The sequence below is a fragment of the Acomys russatus genome, chromosome 14, assembly GCF_903995435.1.
Source record: "Acomys russatus chromosome 14, mAcoRus1.1, whole genome shotgun sequence".
NCBI lineage: Eukaryota > Metazoa > Chordata > Mammalia > Rodentia > Muridae > Acomys > Acomys russatus.
The window spans coordinates 29,995,440-30,017,415 of record NC_067150.1 but is presented as its reverse complement, the minus strand read 5'-3'; the positions used below and the strand labels follow the sequence as shown (position 1 = coordinate 30,017,415).

General features: G+C 45.4%; 1 protein-coding gene across 2 annotated transcripts; it reads right to left on the bottom strand.

Moving 5' to 3' along the window:
* Positions 1–4,654: 4,654 nt before the first annotated feature.
* Positions 4,655–17,259, bottom strand: Tmem218 (transmembrane protein 218). Of its 2 annotated transcripts, none has more exons than XM_051156179.1 (4): positions 17,124–17,259; positions 9,453–9,563; positions 8,521–8,623; positions 4,655–5,200 (listed from the first exon to the last, which is right to left on the bottom strand). In XM_051156179.1, the coding sequence occupies exons 2-4, from the start codon at positions 9,560–9,562 to the stop codon at positions 4,985–4,987; spliced, it is 429 nt and encodes a 142-aa protein (XP_051012136.1). In that variant the 5' UTR covers position 9,563; positions 17,124–17,259; the 3' UTR covers positions 4,655–4,984. The 2 variants fall into 2 exon arrangements, with proteins under 2 accessions (XP_051012136.1, XP_051012137.1); XM_051156180.1 differs by having other exon boundaries at positions 4,655–5,250; positions 17,124–17,258.
* Positions 17,260–21,976: the final 4,717 nt, after the last annotated feature.

Genomic DNA, 21,976 nt, shown 5'->3' with positions numbered 1-21,976 from the left:
CATGAATGACATGAACTTATTTCCAAGCTGGGGTCAAAGGGTCAGTTCTATCAACTATAAAAAGTCCTTCCCTGTCCTAAATTGTCACATTCCACTTAGGATAATCAACACATTTCCAGATTATTTTCTGTATCTGATTTCCACACCTGGTTAAGCCTAAGGCTCGACTGACACACTTGTCATTTGATCTTATCAGTGTCAGGAGTTCAAAAGAACTTTCACCACTAGTTATGAGTGAGGTAAGTGATAAGTGAAAACAGATAACCAATGTAAAATCAGTTATTTGAAAGCACAAGTTGTTGTTGTTTTGTTTTTGTTTTTCGAGACAGCGTCTCTCTGTGTTAGCCTTGGCTGTCCTGTGCCCCCTTTGTAGACCAAGCTGGTCTCAAACTCACAGGGATCCTCCTGCCTCTGCCTCCTGAGTGCTGGGATTAAAGGCGTGCGCCACCATGCCTGGCACACAAGTGCTGATCTTTAAAACTGAGGTATGAGGTGCAGGGGATGCATGGGGGGTTAGTACTGGTGCTTCAAGGCTGAGAGTCAGCACTACAGACTCTCAAACCCGTCTTCTCTGCCTGTTTCTCACCTGTGAGATAACAGCACATTTCTTTATGCCCTGGGAATCAAATAGGAATACTTACCTTCACCTGCAATGGAGTGTAGTTGATAGGAAAGTTTAGGTCTTGAAGAACAGAACAGGAAATGAATTACTTTATTAGAATAACAACACGTAAACTGCCTGGGCTCCCTGCATCCTGGTCCTCCCACTGCCTCACTCATCAGTGTTGAAGTGCAGGGTGTGTTCTGTGCACGGAGGAAAGGCTACATCCCAGTGCACTGACACAGTCCCTCTAGTGCATTTTACCTTAATTATCCAAAACCCTGGATCAGAAAAGGAGCTGGCTTTTCTCTTTTAGTAGTGAGAAATTTAAGTTGCTTTTCAAAACATTCCTCAGTATGCTTTCCTGATTTGAGACATTTCTGAAATACTACACAGTATCGTGTAACTGACTGGACAAACATCCTATCGTAATGGAGCTGGGAGGGTACTGCTGAGCTAACTCGTCAGGCTACCGTCCTGGAAAGCTCTGGAAGGACTTGTTCTCTCACACTGATTTCCTCTCCTTGTCACACTGCAAACAGTCTTTCTGGATGGTGAACAAACATCGCAACCTGTCCTGTTGAGAGACTAGCTAGTGGACACTGAGGTGACAAGGGTTGGAATTTGAGGGATAGCCCTAAGCAAGCCCTGTCTCCAGGCAGACCCTGCACATAAGGAGTGATGCATCAGGCATCACTTTAGGGGTGCCCCATGTTGACATCTCTGAAATTTATCAGGTCTTCATTTAGTCTTCCACCTCTGGATTTTTGTTGCAGTTACTGTATTTTTGAGGTTGGACATGACTACCTTGAGTATTTAAGAAGAAAGTAATCATTTCATAGATTTATTACAGATAACTGAAGAAGGCAAACAGAGCTGAAATACTTTCCATGGTATGTGTGGTGTGTACTGTAAAAAGCCAGCTCTTTTTTTTCCCCCTTGACACGGGTATTTTAATTTTTAGTTTATGTCCATTGGTGTTTTTCCTGCATGTGTCTGTGTGAGGTTGTCAGATCCCCTGGAACTACACTTACAGACAGTTGTGAGCTGCCATGTGCTGGGAATTGAAACTAGGTCCTCTGGAAGAACAGTCAGTGCTCTAGCTGAGCGTCTCTCCAGCCCCTGAGACAAGGTTTCTCTGTGTAGTCTTGTCTGTCCTGAACTTGCTTTGTAGATCAGGCTGGCTTGAACTCACAGAGATCTGCCTGCCTCTGCCTCCTCAAGTGTTTGGACTAGTGGTGCGCATCAGCATACACAGCTAAGCTGTGACATCAATTTAAAAAAAAAAAAAACAAAAAAACCTGGATGGCAGTATCTGGGAAGGAATCTAGTTTTTTCACCTGTACCAAATTCCTCTCTGTGTAATTAATTGAACTCTCACAGCTACAATCTACTGACTTCAAAGATACCTTTTACTGTTGTTGGTTTGGTTTGGAGTTTTGAAAAAGATTTATCTTATATTTATGCTCTGACTTCATGCAGACTAGAAGAGGGAACCAGATCCCATTACAGATGGTTGTGACCCACTATGTGGTTGCTGGGAATTGAACTCAGGACCCCTGGAAGAGCAGCATCTTAACCATTATTAACTGCTGAGCTATTTGTTTAGGCCTGATTTTGTAGGTTTTTATTTATATGCTCAAGGACAATTTTATTAGAATTTAAAAGAAAAAAACTCCAGGCCAGACAAGCTGTTGATCTCAGCAGCTGCCTGGAGGAAGACAATACAGAAGAAAGAAACCTTTGTGGAACTAGCATTTGGCCAGGGCTGGCAGCTGGTACCACACGGTGGGGAGGGCAGTGGCTTTGGAGAAAGTAAGGAAGCCCAAACTACCAGAAAAAGCATTCTTAGGTTCTGACCAACATCTGAAAGAAAGAGAAGGAAAAGAGAAAAAGTTACCTCTTTCTGAGTTAGTATTTAGGAAGGTGAATAGACCACCTACGTGTAGCACCTCACTATAAGGGTGAGTATGCCAGCTGTCTCTTTAGTGTAGCTAAAATGACCCTGCGGTCCTAGTGGTGGTCCCTTGGCCAGGTAGTGGCCCCAGACCATAGATTCCATTCTCTTGACCAGATGCTTACACTCAATGGGCCTTCACTGCAACTACCATTCCTCAGATTTAGCTAAGCTAAATCATTTATGACCTATATCAGGGGTCAGAGCCCCCAAACATGTCTGGTATCTTTGGCCTCTTGTTGGACACCTTTGCTGAGGAGTGGAAACGAAGACTCACGGTCAGGAAGCTATGTAAGCCCTTCCAGAGCTGCCTAGCCAGCAAGCTTTGTGGGAGGAGGCCCATGACAGTCTGTGCTTGTCAGCGTGGGTGCTCTGCTCCAGCTGGCTAAGGCACCCTGTAGGAAGGCTCACAGGTACCCGGAAGCTTCTGTGCCCTGAAGAGAATGAGCTCCAGTCTGCCCTCCTCCCTCACAGTTTCCACATGCTCCCCCCTTCCCTCCGTTCTCAGAACAATGTCTCTCTTTATCTTCCCCATGGGCCCTAGCCGACTAAGAGTCAATTTCATTTAAAGGTTCTGAATAAAACTTCATCTGGAAAGTTTCTGCAAAGTTAGTAAGATAAACGAACCAGTTCAAGTAGAAGGACAACTGCATCTGGTCCTCACCAGCCGTGACTCCCAAGTCACTGGCTCTGGCCTCGTGTCATCGGGGCTGAGCTCCCCTGAGGTGGAAGGACTGAGTTTTTCTATACTCTGAAAAGAGTACCAGGGAGAGATAGAAAAGGAAGCAGCCCTAACCTCTCTCAAGTCACAAGTCTTAAAGCAATGGCTCAATCCCTTTGGGGTTGAAGGATCCTTTTACAGGGTCACATGTCTGATATTCTGTATATCATACGTCTTTACAATTCATAGCTAACCAAGTTAGTTATGGAGTAGTAATGAGAATAATTTTATGGCTGGGGGTCACCACAGCATGAGGAGCTGGATGAAAGGGCTGAAGCATACAGAAAGATGAGAACCACTGATATAGAGGGATTTTTTTTTTTTCTGCTGTGAGAAAGACTGGCTTCTGCCACATTTAGCTTTCCTGACAGGCTGCTATGTGAGGCCTAAGAGAGTTCATCACCTTAAACCTCAGGATTTTTCTATTTAAAAGTAAGAGCAATAATAATAAGTTGTTATAAGACTGAAGTCCCAAAGGAGTCAGTACACCCCAGGCATCTAGCCAGCACCAGCTCACCTTCCCAGCTTGTCCTCCTGGGTCTCAGACTAGAAGACCCCTCTTCACACTGCTTTAGATGGGGCAGGGCGGCACTTCCAAAGTAGAACCAGATTGGACCCTCCACCACATTTAGTGACAAATTTTATTGATCTGGGAAATTAGACCAATGTAAAGTTATACTATAATGCTGAGAATATACGTTCCTTAGTAATTTTGGAGAAAGAACTTCCAAGAGGAAAACAGAGGCATGCTTGTTGGGGCATATCTGTAATTATAGTACTCAAGGCAGCTGGGGCAGAAGGATCCAGAGCTCAAGCCAGCTCAGGATCCTTAGTGAGCCTTTTGAACCAACCAACTAACCAACTGACCAACAAACAAGAGGCAGGCCTGATGGGTCAGGCCTAAAATCCCAACTACTAAGGAAACTGAGGCAGGATGACAAGCTCAAAGCCTGTCTGGGCTACAGTGAAAGTTCAAGGCCAGCCAGGGTAATGGTGCAATTGTTTTTCAAGATAAAAAGTAAATAGATGGGTAGGATGGTAGAGCATTTGCCTATCATGTGTGAGGCCCTGGGTTCAATCCCCAGTCCTGCCAAAGAAAAAAGGAGCAGAAAGGGCCAGAGCCCAAAGTGGACTCCTATATAATACTAAATGAGGTACTCAGAGGCCACCAAATCCTGAGAGAAAAAGACCCAAGACACATGACAGGAAGACATTTCCGCACCTCCCTTCTAATCTCTAAGCAAGCTTAAAGTGTAACTGTGCAGAAGCTGTAGCCAGGAGTTTGAAAAGAGAGCCCTTTGATAGTTGCTTACTGCTGTATTATAACTCGGCCAGGTGCCACTCACGGCCTTTACAGAGCTCTGTGGAGTTACACATATGGGATGGTCAATAACTGCCGCCTGACCTTCCACACTATCCCATTAAAGCGACCTTTTGTGTTTGAATGCCTTCCTCTTCCAAACGGTTCCAAATACTCAACTAAGAACTTACAGTGTGTACGTTATCAAGAAGGACAGGCTCTCTTGTCGGACAACAGAACCTAAAACTCCTTCTCCGCAATTCTGCCACTGACAGCTTGACTGAACATTTAGCCCCAGGCAGCTCACTGTTCCCTACAGACAGAAATCCCAAGGATCCATCTTCAGACGGTGACATTTTACATCCATGGAGTCTGTTTTGCTGCTAGGTTTTTGAAAGGCAGGGCTCAAGACGTTTGTCTTAGTGACAGACGGTTACTCTCCTCTGGTCTGAAGACATGAAGGTTTGTCAAGGCTCCAGAAAGTGCCTTTGTGCTCCTCCACGACACCAGCATGTCCCATGTTTCCGTTACCGTGCTCAGCAGGACCGCAGTGGCTTGGCATAGATCGGCTCCAGCAGGTGATGAGTGAGGAGCAGGAAGAGGCTTCCAAGAAAGACAGCGCTGAGGAAAGCCAGCAGGACATAGCGGCCAATGAAAAAGGCATCCACGATCTGGAGAGAGAATAGCAGAATGGACGCTCCACACCCTCCCCACCCCCACCCCACCCCCGCGCCCTGCCAGTGTTAACCTGAGATCTGATGGCTGTGCCCACAGTTTCTTTGTAACTTTAGGTAGCATCCTGCCCTGGGTTCCTTCTGCATATGGGTAAGAAAACCTGCAGTTCCCTGACTATGAAATACAAGGTTTTCAGGGAAAAAGGGAGCGGGGGAGAAAAAAGAAGAGCAAGAACAACTAATAACAATAAGGTAGAGGAAACAAATGGCTCAATTTAGGAGAAAGGGTGGCAACTCTGAAGCTTTCATCACAAGGGTTCTGAACCCTAATTGCAAGGGAGCGAGGGAAAGTGGCCACTTACCTAAGACATTAAAACACTAAAAGGGTGTGTAACCTGCCTCATCATACAGTTGGTTGCCTGGTAACCAGTCACATGGGAAGGCCTATTTCTACTGGAACCTGCATCTGGTATTGGCTCTAACCAGATGTCTGCTGTCCATTTTTTGTTTTGTTTTGTTTGTTTGTTTGTTTTTCAAGACAGGGTTTCTCTGTTTAGCTTTGGCTGTCCTGAACTCACAGACTGGCCTCTAACTCACAGCGATAGGCCTGCCTCTGCCTCCCAAGTGTTGGGATTAAAGGTGTGTGCCACCATGCCTGGCTGTCTGCTGTTCACTTCTAAAGAGCATAGCTCTATTCTCCCCAAAGCTAAGCAGTGGTGCTTAAATGGGCGGGGAAAGCAGCTTTCATAAACCGAATGAGTGCCTAACTTCACAGAACCTATGAGAGCTCATTTCCTGGAGAGATCCCCAATCCTGATGGTAACTGTCACAGCCTAAATAATGACCCAGAGATCCTCATCCCAGAACCTGAGAACACACAGACTGCATGACAAAGTGGGGTTAAGGCTGTGACCTTAAAGTAGGAAGCTTAGCAGGCCCAATGTTTAACAGACTCTTTCAAAATGAAAGACACTATGGAGGCAGAGGTAGGCAGACCTCCAGTGAGTTCAAGACCAGCAGATGCTTCATAGTGAAACCCTGTCTCAAGAAACAAAAGCAGCAGAAAACAGGTTCAGGAAATGAGATGTGAGATAAATGCAGTCAGAGGGTGACACGCTGCTGGCTCTGAAGATGGCCATAGATGGAAGCCATGGGCCAGGCACTAGGAGCAGCCACTGCAGCTGGACCAGGTCAGGAACCTCTGGAAAGATGCACAGCCCTGGCTTGCTCACCCTTGATCGTAACTCAGGGAGACTGGTGATGGGACTGCTAACCCACACGACTGTAGGTAATAAATTTATGGTAGGAACCATTATGTTGGCAAGAATTTGTTACAGCAGCGACAGAAAGCTGATACAGTGTTGATGCACAAAGCACCTGAACCATCTAAGCAGAGGTATGAGATCCAAAGACATCAAGAAGAAGGCTGCAGCCACCCCAGCTGCTCCTGAGACTGTCCCAACAGTCAACCTACAACCAAGGTCAGGTTGATAAAACAGCTTTAACATAACTTTGACCTTGGCTGTGGTACTGAACAAGTCTCTCGCGGGCTACATGTTTGCTCGCTCAACTGTTTCACTTTTTAATTAGCCAATTAGCAGGCCTTGGGTGCAGAAGGCCCAGGCCATGTATTATTGATACGGTATTGAGCCAGGACGCTGCAGGGGCCAGCTCTCAGAACCTGAGAAGGAGAACTCTGATTCTGCTGGCCATGCTGACAAACATATTTTGCCCAATCCTGCTTCTCTCCTGAGTCCAAAACGCCTGTGACAGAAGAGAGGGATTGATTTAGAAGCAGTGCTTGCTCAGTGCCTTTTCCAGTAGTCATAGCTGCAGTACTTACAAATTACAAATATGGCAACATGTATCACTCTTCTCTCCTAAACACAAAGACACTGGGTTAGACTAGACACACAGAGAGCCTGACACCCAGGGGAGTAACTCCTGGAATTTGTGTGGTGAGCATAATTTTCCTTAGAGTTTCCAGAACTAATTTTCTCCCTCTCACCATCCTAGGTAGAGCTGAGAGTGTGTGTTCATTTGACTTCAAACATTATGTAATTTTCTGGACTGTATCAAATGGACAATCTGCCGAATCTGGAGAATGGCCTCTGATACTATTGGTACTATTGATACTATTGGGTTCCAACAAGTGTGAATTATTTTGTTTGCTGTTTTGTTTTTTAAGATAGGGTTTCTCTATCTGTCCTGGGTGTCCTGGAACTCACTTTTTAGACCAGGCTGGCCTCAGACTCAGACATCCACCTGCCACTGCCTCCCCAGGTGCCGAATTAAAGGTGTGCACCTCCACTGTCTGGCAAATTTGAAGATTTTGTGGATAGAGCTCAGCTTAAAACTCTTGCTCTGCTGCTTTTGGGACTGTATGAACGTGGGCACGTCACCTGAACCTCTTACCTAGAGAACAACAGCACCACCTTCATACCAGTAGGACTTACCGTTTCGTTTCAATGAGACACTGTAAACAAGGCATTTGGTACATGCCTTGAAATACAGTAATCCTCTAAGAATGTTAGCTATTATCATTACTTCCTACTTCAAAATTAAAATAGCTCTTAGGAGGGAATAGGACACCACAAAAAGATGTAATAGCAGAAGCCTATGGGTCTAAGACCAGCCACACATGGTAGACCCGGGGCCCCAGTGAAGTCAGGCATGAACCAGGTGAGGTCTGCAGAAATGGGACCATGAGAGAGGCAATAAAAATCTGTTTACAGAAGTAGAGGCTGGCAGATGTGGTCTAAGGAATAAAGATAACAGAATCATTCGTACAGAACTCATCTGTAACTTTGCCTTCTGTCTCCTATGGAAAGGCTCCTCTCACCCACTTTTCTTGATGGACACCACAAGTAGCAAATGTCAGTCTCAGAGGATGGAAAATGATGTCACTCAGTACCCAGAGCACTCCCATCGATTTTGACCAGGATCTGAGATTCCAAAATCAATGCTACCAGGAGCGGGGACACCAGACTTAAGGCCTATGCCAGTTCCAGTTTCTGACTCTTCTCTCTTTCTGTCTCTACAGTAAGGAGTGGCTTCCCATACTGTCATTCAACTTGATGCAAGTGGCACATGACAGAACACCAGGTAAATCACTGCCTGGTGGTGTCGCAGATGGGATTCCTACGGCCCTGTTCCAGGGGAAAGGGACAGGGGCCTTACAACTCCCTTGGTGCCCCATTATTGTTTGAGCAGGTCGCAGGGCAGGATGGAAGAGATTAGGGGCAAAATGAAACCCAATAGCTTTACCTTCACTTCGACCTCTGGGTCTGGGAATTCACTGGCTCGAGGGAAAAGCAATAGAACTATAGTGATGATCAGAGCACCGAGGACGACAAAGACGATGGAGAACCTGGGGTGGGGTGGGGGGGGGGGGAGGGGAGAAGAGACCCGAGCATCAGAAGCAGTGCTGACAGTCCAATTCCATCCACATGGGCCAGTGCTGGCTCTTCCCCAGGGATCACAGTGCCTTAAGGTCCACAAAGTCCTCCACTCCAAAGTCTTGCTTCCCAGACAGGTACCAGCTGGGTGCATTCCTATTTATTCCTGATACTCTCCAATTCCTAACAATGAGAATTCATAGTTTTCTGTACAAAGTGTGCACGCGCATGTATGAGCACGCACACACACACCCCTCCCATCCCCACATGCTTTATTCTTGTCAGACCAGAACACTTCAGTGAATACTGTGGCTCTCTGTTTATTAGACGTAACCCTGCCAAACTATATATCTCAAGTGTCTACAGGATTAGGTTATGGCCTGATACAGAGGGCCAGGCCAATTCAATGTTAACTTGAGTGTCAGTGGGCCCAGGCTAGAGCCTTAGGGATTAGACCAAGTGTGTGTGCCATAAATCTGAACAATTATACAAAACTTCCACCTACAACTTAGGACCTCAATAGTAGCCAAAGCAAATTTTCTTATCGTCTCTGGTCTCCAGCCCCCACCCCCCATGTCCTCCACAGTGAAAACTGAAAAACACACTTCCATCTCCTCCCACCTTTGCCTCAGAGCATAAATAACACAGTTAGTGCTTATGATAAGAGGGTAAAATGCAACTCATTCAGTCTGCCAGTAATTACAAAAATGATCTTCTGAATTCTAAATGTTTAATGAGCATCAGCGATTTTTGCCTCTAATTGCTTTTACCTAGGATTCCCGGCTGAAAAGAATGCCTTACCTAGCTACCCCAGAGGCTCTGGATAACAGCACACACAGCAGTAGCACCGACACCCAGATCAGAGCGAGGAGGAACACGCCAGCACCCACTCCCAGCACCATGCCAGCCATCCTAGGGGACAGAGAGTAGCATTAGTCTGGCTGGACCCCCTCCCTCCCCTACTGTTCAGGCAACACAGAAAGCCTGAGCTCAGTATAGGGAATCTTGATGACTAGTAGGTCAGGAGGCTCATTCATGATGGGTCTCTAATTTTCAGAACATCCAGCCCCAGAGTCCCTTAATGAAAACCAGGAATGTAGAACCCAGAGCTTTCTTTGTGGAGGACGTGGGAGGTTGGAGGGAGGCTGCTTCCTGCTCTCCATGTTGTCATTTCAAATTTGGCCTCTTCAGCTTTGACTTAGAAATCTGAGCTTTCTCCCTCCACAAATCCTAAGCAAGGACTCTCTCAGAAGGCTGCAGGGCCAAAGCAGACAGCCGAGTGTCAGTTAAACCTGAGGTATGAACTTGGGCTCAGTGGGCAATCACAAGGCAGAAATTCCATTCTGTTGTCAAGTTCTTATTCACAGAAGGAAGAAACGCCCAGTTCCTAACAGGATAGACATCCCCCTTTCGGGCACTTATGATATGCTAAGTGTTTAGTCATGGCAATCAGAAAGGTATTACATCTGAGCTATACAAGGGGCAAGTTAGTGTTGGTTTCCTATTTGTGGCTCACAACAGTAATCCCAATTCTTGAGATCATGGACCTAAAACAGACGTGTCTGCAGTGTCTGCGGGGCCATGCGCCCCCTATAGGATCTAGGAGGGGATGCTTCTTTGGCTCCTCCAGTTTCTGGTGGCTCCAGGCATTCCCTGGCTGGTGCCTCCTGTAACTGTCACCTCCACCTGACATTTCCCTTCTGCCTTCTGTCTGCCCATTATCACCAGATTTAAGATCTAATTACACGTGCAAAGATCCTTTAGCCAAATAAATCACATTTACAGATGCTGAAAGTTAGGATGTGTTTAGGGGGGAGCAGTATTTATTCCACAAAGGAAGTAACACCATTCTCAAGCATGTCCCTGAGTTTCCCTTTCAGTATCCGAGACAAATCTTAAGAAAACAGATTCTTCCTTAGGTTTCTAGGCGTCTCTACATGATGATTTAAATACAATGAGAAGAGCCTGAGGTATTCCACGGTAAGCTTATTGGAAAAGATTCTAAGCATGGACTGGAAAAAAAGAAAAGGAAAAAAAAAAGTTTATTCAACCAACATTGGGCAGTGCCTGCCATGGAAAGCACTGTGCTCCTAGTTAGGGTGACAAAGGTAAAGAAGATACATATTCCAGCAAAAGCTTAAGGTCTCCCAGCTGTCTGTTCTATAGTCCAGTTTGCAACAAAAACAAAGGATGGCAGAGCTGAGACGGTGAGAAGGTTACGGGAGATGCCAGCACTAGCACACATGGGAAGGACTCGGGGTGGCAGCATGGGAGAGTAGAGGGAGCTCCCACTTGCCTGTGTCCTCTCTGCAGGGCACTCTGCTCTCATTAGAACCCCATGCCATCATGTCAGGAACTGCAGCAGCAAGGCAAGTCCTTCCCTGCCTCCAGGTCTATGTACTTGCTGTTTCCACAGGTAGGGTTCAACCCTCAGCCCCGCCCTCCCCCAATGAGGCAGGCGCCTGCTATTTGGCTACTTGTGTGGCTGGACTGGCCTCTGCTCATGCTTGGTAGCGTGGCCTCATCAGAGGAAGATTATCCTCAGAGAGCCCTTCTCTGACTTCCCATCTATGGTAACTCTCCAAAAGAGTTAGTCTCTCTATTTCTTTCAGAGCACCCTTCACCACTGTCTTTAACGACTCAGGCTCTCGCATGCCAGGCAAATGCTCTACTACTGATGTACAGCCTTAGCCTCCACAGTTAACACCTCTATCCATTTGTTACAGGCTCATCTTCTGTCTCTCTTATTCAGATACTAAACCCCTGAGGACAGAAACTTTCTTGCCCACCCTGCTCTCCTCGGTCCTCAGGATGAAGATTATGTGCAACCAATATTTGCTGGTGGAGACATGAAGCCGCGCTGGCCAGTCTGCAAAGTGAAGTGGGAGATAAGGCCACAGCAAGGTGTAAAAAGATGACAGGAACTGCTGGTTAATACACTGCAAAGGGCTAACAAGGGACGTGGCTCACAGAACAGTGGAAGTGATTAACAGAGTGGAAAATGTAAAACCATAAGGTGTAAAAGTAGCATTCTGAAGTGCTTTGAATTTAATATACCCTCAAAGCCTGGGGGTAAGCAGGAACAGGGCTCAAAGTCCACAGTGGCTCTGACTGGAGGTGGAGACCTAAGAGGGCTCTTCTAAAGAGGCCTCACACCACAGCACAGAGCTAGAACCAAGGACAGTGCCTAACACTAGGCCCTCAAAGGGCCAAGCTGTGTTTTTTCTATGAGTTTGAGGATAAACCTCGTTGACAGAGCAAGTTCCAGGGCAGCTAGAGCTATACAGAGAAACTCTGTCTCAGAAAAAAAAAAAAAAAAAAAAAAAGCAAAAAAAGTGAAATACACTTTTTAAAAGGTAGTGATTCTTTACAACATGCAATTCTACACAGACACATACAAACACATGACAGACAACAGAACATGGTACCTGGGCATTTCGTGGGGTTGCGGGAGATGAGGACAGACTAGCCCTGAGCTAGCTCTCGGAGCCAGGTGATAGGGAAGTGGACAATGGCTTCACTGTTTTCTAAACATATGAACAGAGTTCAAGCTTGCATAGTAAAAATATGTGTGCATATGTACACTTTGTATAAATATGATTAAAAGCAACAAATATTTGTAAGATTTTGTGTAGCTAAAATCATGCAGCTTTATGCAAAGGCCTTTTAAAAGTACCTGGAAAATGGACTAAAGCAGGCTGTATGGAGAAGTAACTCGTGCTTTCAGATGGGATGGTTTAATTAAAAGATCTCAATTTTTCTTAACGTAAAAAATTCAGTGCAATTCTAACCAAAAATCCAAAAATATTTTTTTTAAGGGATGGGAAAATGAATCCCAAATTCACCCAGGAGAGTGGAGAGTAAAGAGCCAAGAATAGCCAACACCACTCTGAGAACTAAGAATGGCAATGTGCCTTTCTTGTCACCAACTGCCGCCGACACATTATAAAACCAAGGTAATTAAAACAGTGTGACAGTGGGACAAAGACACATGGACCAATAGCACGAAACTGAAAGCCCAGACACAGATCTGTGCATTTGTGAGAACTTCACATGGCCTGGGAAGGAGTTGGCTTCATGGCCCAGTGCGTAGAGGGTTTCACAGTGGTGGGAACACAAACGATTATCTAACCAGGAAACAGTAAAACTCAACCTCTACTCTGCAGCTTGTACAGAAGTCGATTTTTAGTGGAAGTAATTCATAGTGAAATAGCATCTGTTTAAATATATGAATGTTCAGGCTGACTATACTAGAATACATAATGAAGTACAGTACTCAGATGCTCACACCTAAACTTAGAAGCACCATGGGTGCGAAAGCCCCACGTGCAGACTGTGCAGGTGTGTTGTGCTGGCAGCTCAAATACCACGAGCTGTGCTGCCTTCGGTTATATGATTTTTCTAGACTAAGGAACAAGCCTCGTTAAAGTTCCAAGCCACAGATCAGTATAATTTTTCCCTTGATTTACATTCCTGGAAATTACACTTTACTAAACTGTGCCAAAAATTTTCATTATGTTAACACACACACACACACACACACACACACACACACACACACACACACACAAATGGAGTTGGGTTGGAGGCCCAGCTAATTATTAAATGAGTATCCTAGAGAGCCATGGGAAGTTACACAAGACGCAGGGTGGTTCTTCACTGGAGGGCTAGCCCAACATTACCAACACCCAACATTCTTAGCTCTCTGGTACGTTCTAACCACAATAATAACTAAATATGGCCTCACAGATCGTCAAATGTCCTTTGGGGTGTGCACCTCCCTTAAAAGTTCAGAAAAAAGTTCTAGAAACTCTCACACAAGGAAACACACACAAGGACGGACATTCATTGTAGTTTCAATAGCAAAACAGGAGGGGAAAGCTACACACCTATCAAATGGACTTGTTATATTTTCACAATGAACGCTTCAAATGAATGGACTTGATCGATGTACACTGACACAGATATATATCAAAAACAGTACTGAGTGACAAAAGCAAGCACTGAGCCAGGAACAGTGGCCCGTGTCTGCACTTCCAGCACCTGGGGGGCTGAGGCAGAAGGCTCTCTAGTTCCCGGCCAGCGAGGCCCCATCTAAAACAAGCACAGACACACATACAAATATATAAGTACATAACAAGCTGCCTTTCCATTTTCCTCTTCCAGGGACAGTGCTTAGAGATACCCGGCGTAGTCGAGTGTTTGACATACCGAAGTAGGCTCTCCCACAATACAGCCTCTACAAAACGAGGCTGTCTCCAGCCACTGGCAACAGGACTGTTCACCTTTATACCAAGAAGGCTGGGAGAGCAACTACATCCACATGCAGTGTACACCCAGGCTGACTTCAAGGGGTTCCTGCTCTAAGACCTGAAGTCCTTATGACACTGTCTAAGACAAGCCAGCAGGGTCTACAGTGATTCCATGCGTGCTAAGTGTGTCCACGACGGGATCAAGTGGGAAAGCCACAACAGAAAACTGTTGTGAATGTGTTGAAAGCACAGAGTCAGAAAGCAAAATAAAAATGGAGCTTTTTTAAGTAAAAAAAAAAAAAAAAATCAAAGCTCAAGAAAAAAAAAAAAGTAAGTAAACGCTGTAAACTAAAATCCAAAGTACATAATTTATATTTTGAACTATAATATCTTCAATTAAATTACATACATAGAGAGCAACAGCATCATGGCATGGCTACTGGGCTGGGGAGATGGTTCGCTAGTAAAGAGCTTGTCCTGAGGTAGAAGGAGTTGAGTTAGGTCAGAACCCGTATGGAAAATGCTTGAGATTGCAGTGCTGCCGAGGTAGAGACAGGAGCCTCCCTGGAGCGTGCTGGCCAGCCACTCTAGCCTAACAGCTCTAGGTCAATAAGAGACCTGCCTCCAATGCAGTAAATAAGAGTTTTGACGATGATACCTGAGCTTATCCTCCGGTTTCCACACGTGCAAGTGCCTCAACCCCAAAGGAATGTTAACTATTTAAGATATCCATTTCTTTAAAATAAAAACCATGAACATGATGCCGGGACGCTAGTATTTATTAATCTGGCTGATGGACATCACTATTTATTATAGTGGCCAAACCAGAGATTTCAATAGCCTCTAGTTTTTAAACCTTTGTGAGACTTAATTTTTAATTTTTTTCAATACTTACTTTTATTTTATGTGCATTGGTCTTTTGCCTGCATAGATGTCTACGTGAGGGTGTTAGATCTCCTGAGACGGGAGTTACAAACAATTGTGAGCTGCTATGTGGGTGCTGAGAATTGAACCCCCATCCTCTGCCAGTGCTTGTTTGTTTGCTTGTTTGTTTGAGACATAGTTTCTCTGTGTAGCCTTGGCTGTCCTGAACTCACTTTGTAGACTAGGCTGGCCTTGAACTCACAGTGACCACCTGCCTCTGACTCCCGAGTGCTGGGATTAAAGGCACTAGGCTTCTGCCAGTGCTCTTACCACTGAGCCATCTCCCAGCCCTGAGACTTACAGGACTTCTTAATTTTTAAAAGGTAACTGATAGCTCAGTTTGGTTGTTTCAGGCCTATAATCCTAGCTCCCTGAGTGGCTGAGGCAGAAGAGTCTGAAGTTCAAGATCCACCTAGGCAACTTGGTAAGACTATTTGGAAATAAAGTTACCAAAGAAAAGAAAAGAAAAAAGAAAAATCAAAAAAGGGAAGGTTAGAGAAGTACCTGGTGGCAGAGCTCTTGCTTAGAATCACTGTCTCCCACATCAGAGTGCTCCCATGATTTGGGAGCACAGACTGGAGATGGGTGATCAGTCAGGCGACATGAACAAACTCTTATCACCTAGAAATTGGGATGAATGCCAGCTGAAGCTGGTAACACCGGAAACACTGATCTGTCCCACAGAAGATGCTGACAGGCTCAGGGGACACTGAGTTACATGTTTGGTATAAGTGATGGGATAAACGGCTCCAAGCACTTCTAAAATAAGGGTCAATATTTTATAGCATGTGTGTGTGGTTTGTGCCGGTGCTTATGGACGCCAGAAGAGGGTGTTAGAGCCTTCAGACTGGAGTTACAGGCGGTTTTAATCCTGGGAAGTGGACTCCCTTCTCTGGAAGAGCAGCGAGTGCTGTTAGCAGCTGAGCCATCTCTCCAGTCCCAGTGACCCTCTGATCCTTCCGGTATGTGGACCACTCCCTGCTTATGATGTGCTGGGGACAGAACTCAGGGCCTCCTGCATGCTAAGCCATCTGAACTGCACACCCGAGCCTCTGGAATAGCTAAGTATTTGTCGTGAGATTTGATTAAAACAAACAAACAAACAAACAAAAAAAGTTTGTTTACTTAAGAGTCAGAATAGCATTCAAATATTCTTTGAGAGTTGATGGCTTAACCAACACAATTTTACGATTAAAATTAATTCGAAACAAGTAGCCTAGAGTAGGAAAAACAATCTGTGTAAATGTAAGCACCCTTATGTAGCATCTGACAAGAGCAAGACCAGGTGTGTTTTGTTTGTCGGTTGGTTGGTTTGGTCTCTCAAGACAGGGTTTTTCTGTGCAGCCTTGCTTGTCCTGGACTTGCTTTGTAGACCACGCTGGCCTCGAACCCACAGAAATCTGCCTGCCTCTGCCTCCCAAGTGCTGGGATTGCAGGCGTGCGCCACCACACGCGGCTTAGTGTTTGTTTTTCTCGCTGTGATGGGTAAGAGGCTCTTTGTAAATCTCCAGGCCCTTTTGAATATATGTGTCCTGCTTTCTTCCCTCCATCTAAGGTTGGTTCAACATGCCCTTTCGCCCAGTTCCCAGGGAAAACAGAAAGTTCTGCACCCAGGGCTCACTGGATGAAAAATTAATTAATTAATTAATTAATTAATTAATTAAAATTAAAAAACCCTGCTTACCACCAGGCTGAGGAGGATCTTTGTTTTTCAAGGCAGGGTTTCTCTGTGTAGCCTTGGCTGTAGCTCTGTAGAGTAGGCTGGCCTCAAACTCTGAGATTCGCCTGCCTCTGCCTCCAGAGCGCTGGGACTAAAGATCAGCTCTACCACACCGCGCTCTTTTTAATTTTCTTTATTACTTATCCCAAACCTGTCATCCTAGCATTCAAAAGGCTAGTGCACGGGGATTGATTACAAGACCCATCTCAAAAGCACAAAAACCGAAGGTCTGAGCGCTCCCACTTTAAAAACTTCAGTTCCGTTTGGGTTTTAATACATTATGCTAATGCTTCCATCTTTGTTGGTCAATCACACGCAAATCTGGGGAAAAATAAACTTTCATGCCCCCTAAAGACCACCGAGGTGAACCCTGACAACAGAAAGAGGGTGCCTGGCTGTTCTGCTCTTTTCCCTGGGTAGGCAGCCATTCAGTCTGCAGGCTGCACCACATCAGTTCTGGAACACTGGGATCTGAGCTGTAATCCCAGGCCTGCTTGCAGGTAGGGTGGCCTGCGGTGGTCTGCGCACCTCCCACCCTCCTTTTCCCAGCCTCTGCGGCCAGCCTCCCGGCCTCACCTGGCTCTCAGGTTCCTTTCCGGGACTCACACCTCGCACTCGGTCCCCTTCACCGGGGCTTTGGTCTACTTTGGACGAATCACAAGTGGGGTTTCATTTAGAACATTTAAGATAGACCAATCAAAGTCGGTCTTTCAGCAGTTAGCATCCTCCTCATTAGCTGACATTTGTTGAGGCGCCAGGCAACGCAAAGCGTGGTGGGTGGTGAGCACGTCAGTCTCTCTTACGCCCTTCCATTGGTCGATCGTGTACTAGTCCCCAGTTTCGGTTGGATGGCAATGCTTGTCAATCACATCTCCTTAACCACTAAACCCTCGGACAACAACGGAAAGACCTTGTGGTAGTTTCTAGCAGTCCCTGATGAGATTGCAGGACCTGGCGGTGTAGCGGAGAGCTGTTCTCTGGTTTAGACACCGGCGCCAGTCTCTAATACGCGGGGGTGGGTAGGGTGGGGGCGAGGCGAGGGTGGGCCTAATGTTGTCGGTGCAAGGCAAATTGGCTTAGCCCCTCAGGGTCCCTAACATCCCTCCTGAATTGAGTCTAGATTACTAATTGAAATTACTTTACGTTACTCAGCCTTATGTTATTGGTCATTATTCTTCCCTCAGCTTTTGACATATATAGAAGCAAAGGTCAGGAAAACCAAGAGACAAACTGGGGAAAAGGCCAGAGGTCTAATGAACCAATTTCAATATTGCCACGCAGCTGGTCCACACTTCCCTAACTGCTACCCAGAATTTGTCAAGATTTTGTGTCTAGGGTATAGGGTCTTCCATCAAAAGATCAGACCATAAATGAGATCTCGATCTCTCCTCTCCTCTCCTCTTTCTTTCCCTCCCCCTCCCCTTCACTCCCTCCTCTCACTATCTCCTTTCCCTCCAGAGTCTCAATATTTACCCCTGGCTGTCCTGGAACTCATCATGTATACCAGGCTGGCCTCGAACTCAGAGGTCTGCCTGCCTCTGTCTCCCTAGTGCTTGCTGGGATTAAAGGCGTGGGCCATAAGCCTGGCTTTCAGTGCTCTCTGTTTCCGAGTTACTGCCTTATGAATGAATGGGTGGGGGGCTGATTGAATTTTACTGACTGCAGAAATCTACAGGTTCTTACCTCTTATCAACTGAACCTTAGCTGACCCATTGAAGAGCTATGTTATTGTTACTGTAGCTATGTACCATTAGCTGAAAGGATACAGAAGAAATAAATTGTGACTCCAGTCTTAATGCGTTTTGTATATTTTTGTAGTGTCAGGCCAACAACACAAGGTATTACAATGTTCCAAACCTTAATTTATAGTTAACCGTTCCAGAAGACAGCAATGCTCCACACCTCAGAACACTTCCGCTGTTTAAATTTTTATTTCCTGTGTATGAGTGCCTTGCCTACATGGTGCATGTGTACCACATACATGCACATGTCCCTGAAGGTCAGAAGACGTTGTCCCAAGGTGTCCCTCCCTCTGCAGCAGTCCATCTAAGGTCTAACTATGAACCCATCTAAGGTAACTAACCTGCTGATGGGGTTGGAGCTGTCAGGATTCAGTCACTTTCTCTCAGGCCCATCAGAGCTGTAGGTCCAACCCATAAAGAGCAAGTCCTTTTGTTACAACGTTCTTCTTTCCCAAGTAAAGAAATAAAAGCAAAAACAAGAAGCAATATTCGCTGGGCATGGTGGGGCACGCCTTTAATCCCAGCACTCGGGAGGCAGAGGCAGGCGGATAGCTGTGAGTTTGAGGCCAGCCTGGTCTACAGAGTGAGTCCAGGACAGCCAAGGCTACACAGAGAAACCCTGTCTCAAAAAAAAAAAAAAAAAGCAATATTCACTTGTCTTTCTCAAATGTGTAAAATCCTTGGCTCTGCTGTTGACTTGGGGGAGTTGTTGGGGGGGGGGAGGGGGGGAGGGGTAGCAAACGAAGCCAGTAGGTGTGTTGGGTTACTGAATGCTATGATCTTATGAGGACATGCAAAGTTTTCTTGTAAATTTTATAGTTGTCAAAATGTTTTTTGGACCAGGTATGGTGAACCTGTAATCTTGACACAGGAGGATGATGCAGGAGGATCACCATAAATTCAAGGCAGGCGTAGGTTATACTATAATAGCATTTTCAAACTGTGGGTCATGACCCCTTTGGGGGTCAAACAACCCTTTCACAAGAGACACCTAAGATGATCGGAAAACATATTTACATTATGATTCATAACAGTAACAAATTAGTTATGAAGTAGCAACTTTTTTTTTTTTTTGTTTTGTTTTTCGAGATAGGGTTTCTCTGTGTAGCCTTGGCTGTCCTGGACTCACTTTGTAGACCAGGCTGGCCTCGAACTCACAAAGATCCACCTGCCTCTGTCTCCCAAGTGCTGGGATTAAAGGTGTGTGCCACCACTGCCCAGCACAACAAAAAATAATTTTATGGTTGGGGGATCACTACAACATGAACTGTCTTAAAGAGTTGAAGCATTAAGAAAGTTGAAAAACGCTGAACTTTTTCTCAAAAACAAAGCTGGGGTTGGTGATACCTTTAATCCCAGCACTCAGGAAGCAGAGGCAGAAGCAGGTGGATCTTTTTAGTTAGAGGCAGCCTGGTCTACAGATGGAGTTCCAGGACAACTAGCCATATACAGAGAAGAAATCCTGTCTCAAAGCAAACAAACAAACAGCACCAGAATCTTTTCCTCTTGAGATCTATGATTTTGTTTTGCGTGTATATTTTCTCAAAAGAAAAATACTTTGTCATGTGGAATTCAAATTTCTATGGCCATGAGTGGCTTGACTGTCACAAGTATGTTCATTTGCTTATGTTGACTCTGCCTAGTTTCTCTGCAGTAACAAAAGCTGAGCAGTAGCTACAGTTTACGAGGGTTATAACCTAAAATACTTACTCCAGGGAACTTTAAGACAACGTTGATTCTCACTACTTTAGGTGTCTCCAGTAAGGCTGTCTGTAGTGGTATATACCTATAACATAAACACTACCGAAGCTGAGGCAAGAAGGGTCTCAAAGCCCGAGAGCAGCCTGAGTTACATAGCAAGTGTGCAGCCAGCAGGGACTTTATAGTGAGACGCTAACTGAATAAAACAACTGCAAAAAAAAAAAAAAAAAAAATGCCTAAAATGGCTCAGGTACAACTGGTTATTGGAACTGAACAAACCTTGAAAGTCATGCAGTCTGGTAGAGATTATGTTACCTCTTGTCTAAAATCGTACATTCAGTGGACAGAGAAAGTTCTAGAAGCTTGTTCCATCACTACATTTCTTCCTTCTAGGCTGTTTCCCCTCTCAGACAGAGTTTGCCTTGCTTAAGATGAAGCTGGTGTTCTGTAAGCTGGCAGCATAAAAAGCTCATTAAAAACACTTTCATAATTTTTATCCCATGTCTCATTAACCGTGCAGCACATATCAATCAATATGGTGGACATTTATGCTGTATTTCACTAACTTAAGTTGCCCTCTCTTTTCTATGCCCGCCCCCACCGTATCACTTTTCAAAAAGTGTGCCGCCACCATGTTAATTGACTTTCCAAGATTATGACAGAAGATAAGATAACGTCAAAGGAACAAACTTTTATTTTGGTTCATATCCCAGATGTTAGGGTCTATCTTTGGTTGGTCCCATGGCTTGGGAGCCTGTAGCAACACATTACAGTGGGAATCATGTGATAGGTAGAGCAAAGCTTCTTACTGGGCTGTCTCTGGGAGACAGCGGAAGAGGAAGCAGCTGGGCCCCATAGCCTCTTCAAGGGCCCACCCCTCAGTCCCCAGTGACTCAACTTTCTTCTCCTTGGCCCTGTGTCCTAAAGGTTCTTATACCCTCCCAACAGCCCCGTGGTTTGCAGACCACAGGGGCCTTTAAGGGACCCTTGTCTACATTGTGGCAACTGTCATAAAACTTGATTCTCACATCTTCCCTTCTAAAAGCATTTCTGTCCTTTCTCTTTCAACCAAGGAATTGAGAGGTTCAGGACTTCCGGTCCAGCTAAAGATTGTTAAGGGAGGTAAGGATGACTGGGGGAGCTCAGAGCACACCGCTTAGCTCCGGACTCCATAGGCAGGCTGTACGTATGGAAGGCAGACAAACCCATTGGAATTGTGTGGTTTGGTGATGCAGATGTGGAAAGCTGCAGCTTTTATACAGGAAAGGAAAACTGTGACCCCAAGAATTTTTGAAATTATACGTGCTTGGGAAGGGAGACCACTCAGATGGGCCAGGGAGGGGGAAGGGTGGCAGGGGGTAGTGGTAGAGACTGTCTGTCCCCCAGCCTGTCAGGCCTTGCTGACTCCAAGTGGGAGCTCCATGCTCACTCACATTAGCCCACCAAGTTTTACCTTCTGCTACTGAGAGGTGATAAAAATTCATCAGACTCACAGAATGGTTGAACTCAGATGGTGATAAAATCCCAGTATAATTCTCTCCAAAGAATGTTCTGATTAATAGAAACTGCAGAGGAACTAATTTTATGAAAATAGCAAATGGGATTGTTTCAGTTGAAGCGAGCTGAGAGAGTTGGTGCCGACGCCAAGTAGGAAGATGCAAACAATCCATTGTGTGGGACTGACAGCTCCAATCCTGCCGCTTATTTATTAAATGTCTTTCCGCTGTAAATTATTAAGCTTGGATTTGGGGAGATGTGGGAGCTGACAGAATAAGACAATAGAACAGAAAGCAGACCTGGATCCCTTCCTTCAGTATTATTTCAGCATTGTGTTTTGTGAAAAGCCTTGTGTCCCACCCCCACCGCCAACCACCACCAGCACCATTGGAGAAGTATGGTGATTCTTTCTTTGGGGAGCCCAGAAATGGACGAGACAAGAAACATGCTTTTGATTTAGGAATTATTTGCCAGTCCTTACAAATTGGA

What these genes read in the sequence shown, in the direction of transcription:
- Tmem218 (XM_051156179.1), bottom strand. Translation starts at nt 9,562, where the DNA reads ATGGCTGGCATGGTGCTGGGAGTGGGTGCTGGCGTGTTCCTCCTCGCT. An exon ending in AGAGCCTCTGGGGTAGCTAG is followed by an intron (nt 8,624 to 9,452) that starts GTAAGGCATTCT and finishes ACCCCACCCCAG; the next exon opens with GTTCTCCATCGTCTTTGTCG. An exon ending in ACCCAGAGGTCGAAGTGAAG is followed by an intron (nt 5,201 to 8,520) that starts GTAAAGCTATTG and finishes GGCTTTCCTCAG; the next exon opens with CGCTGTCTTTCTTGGAAGCC.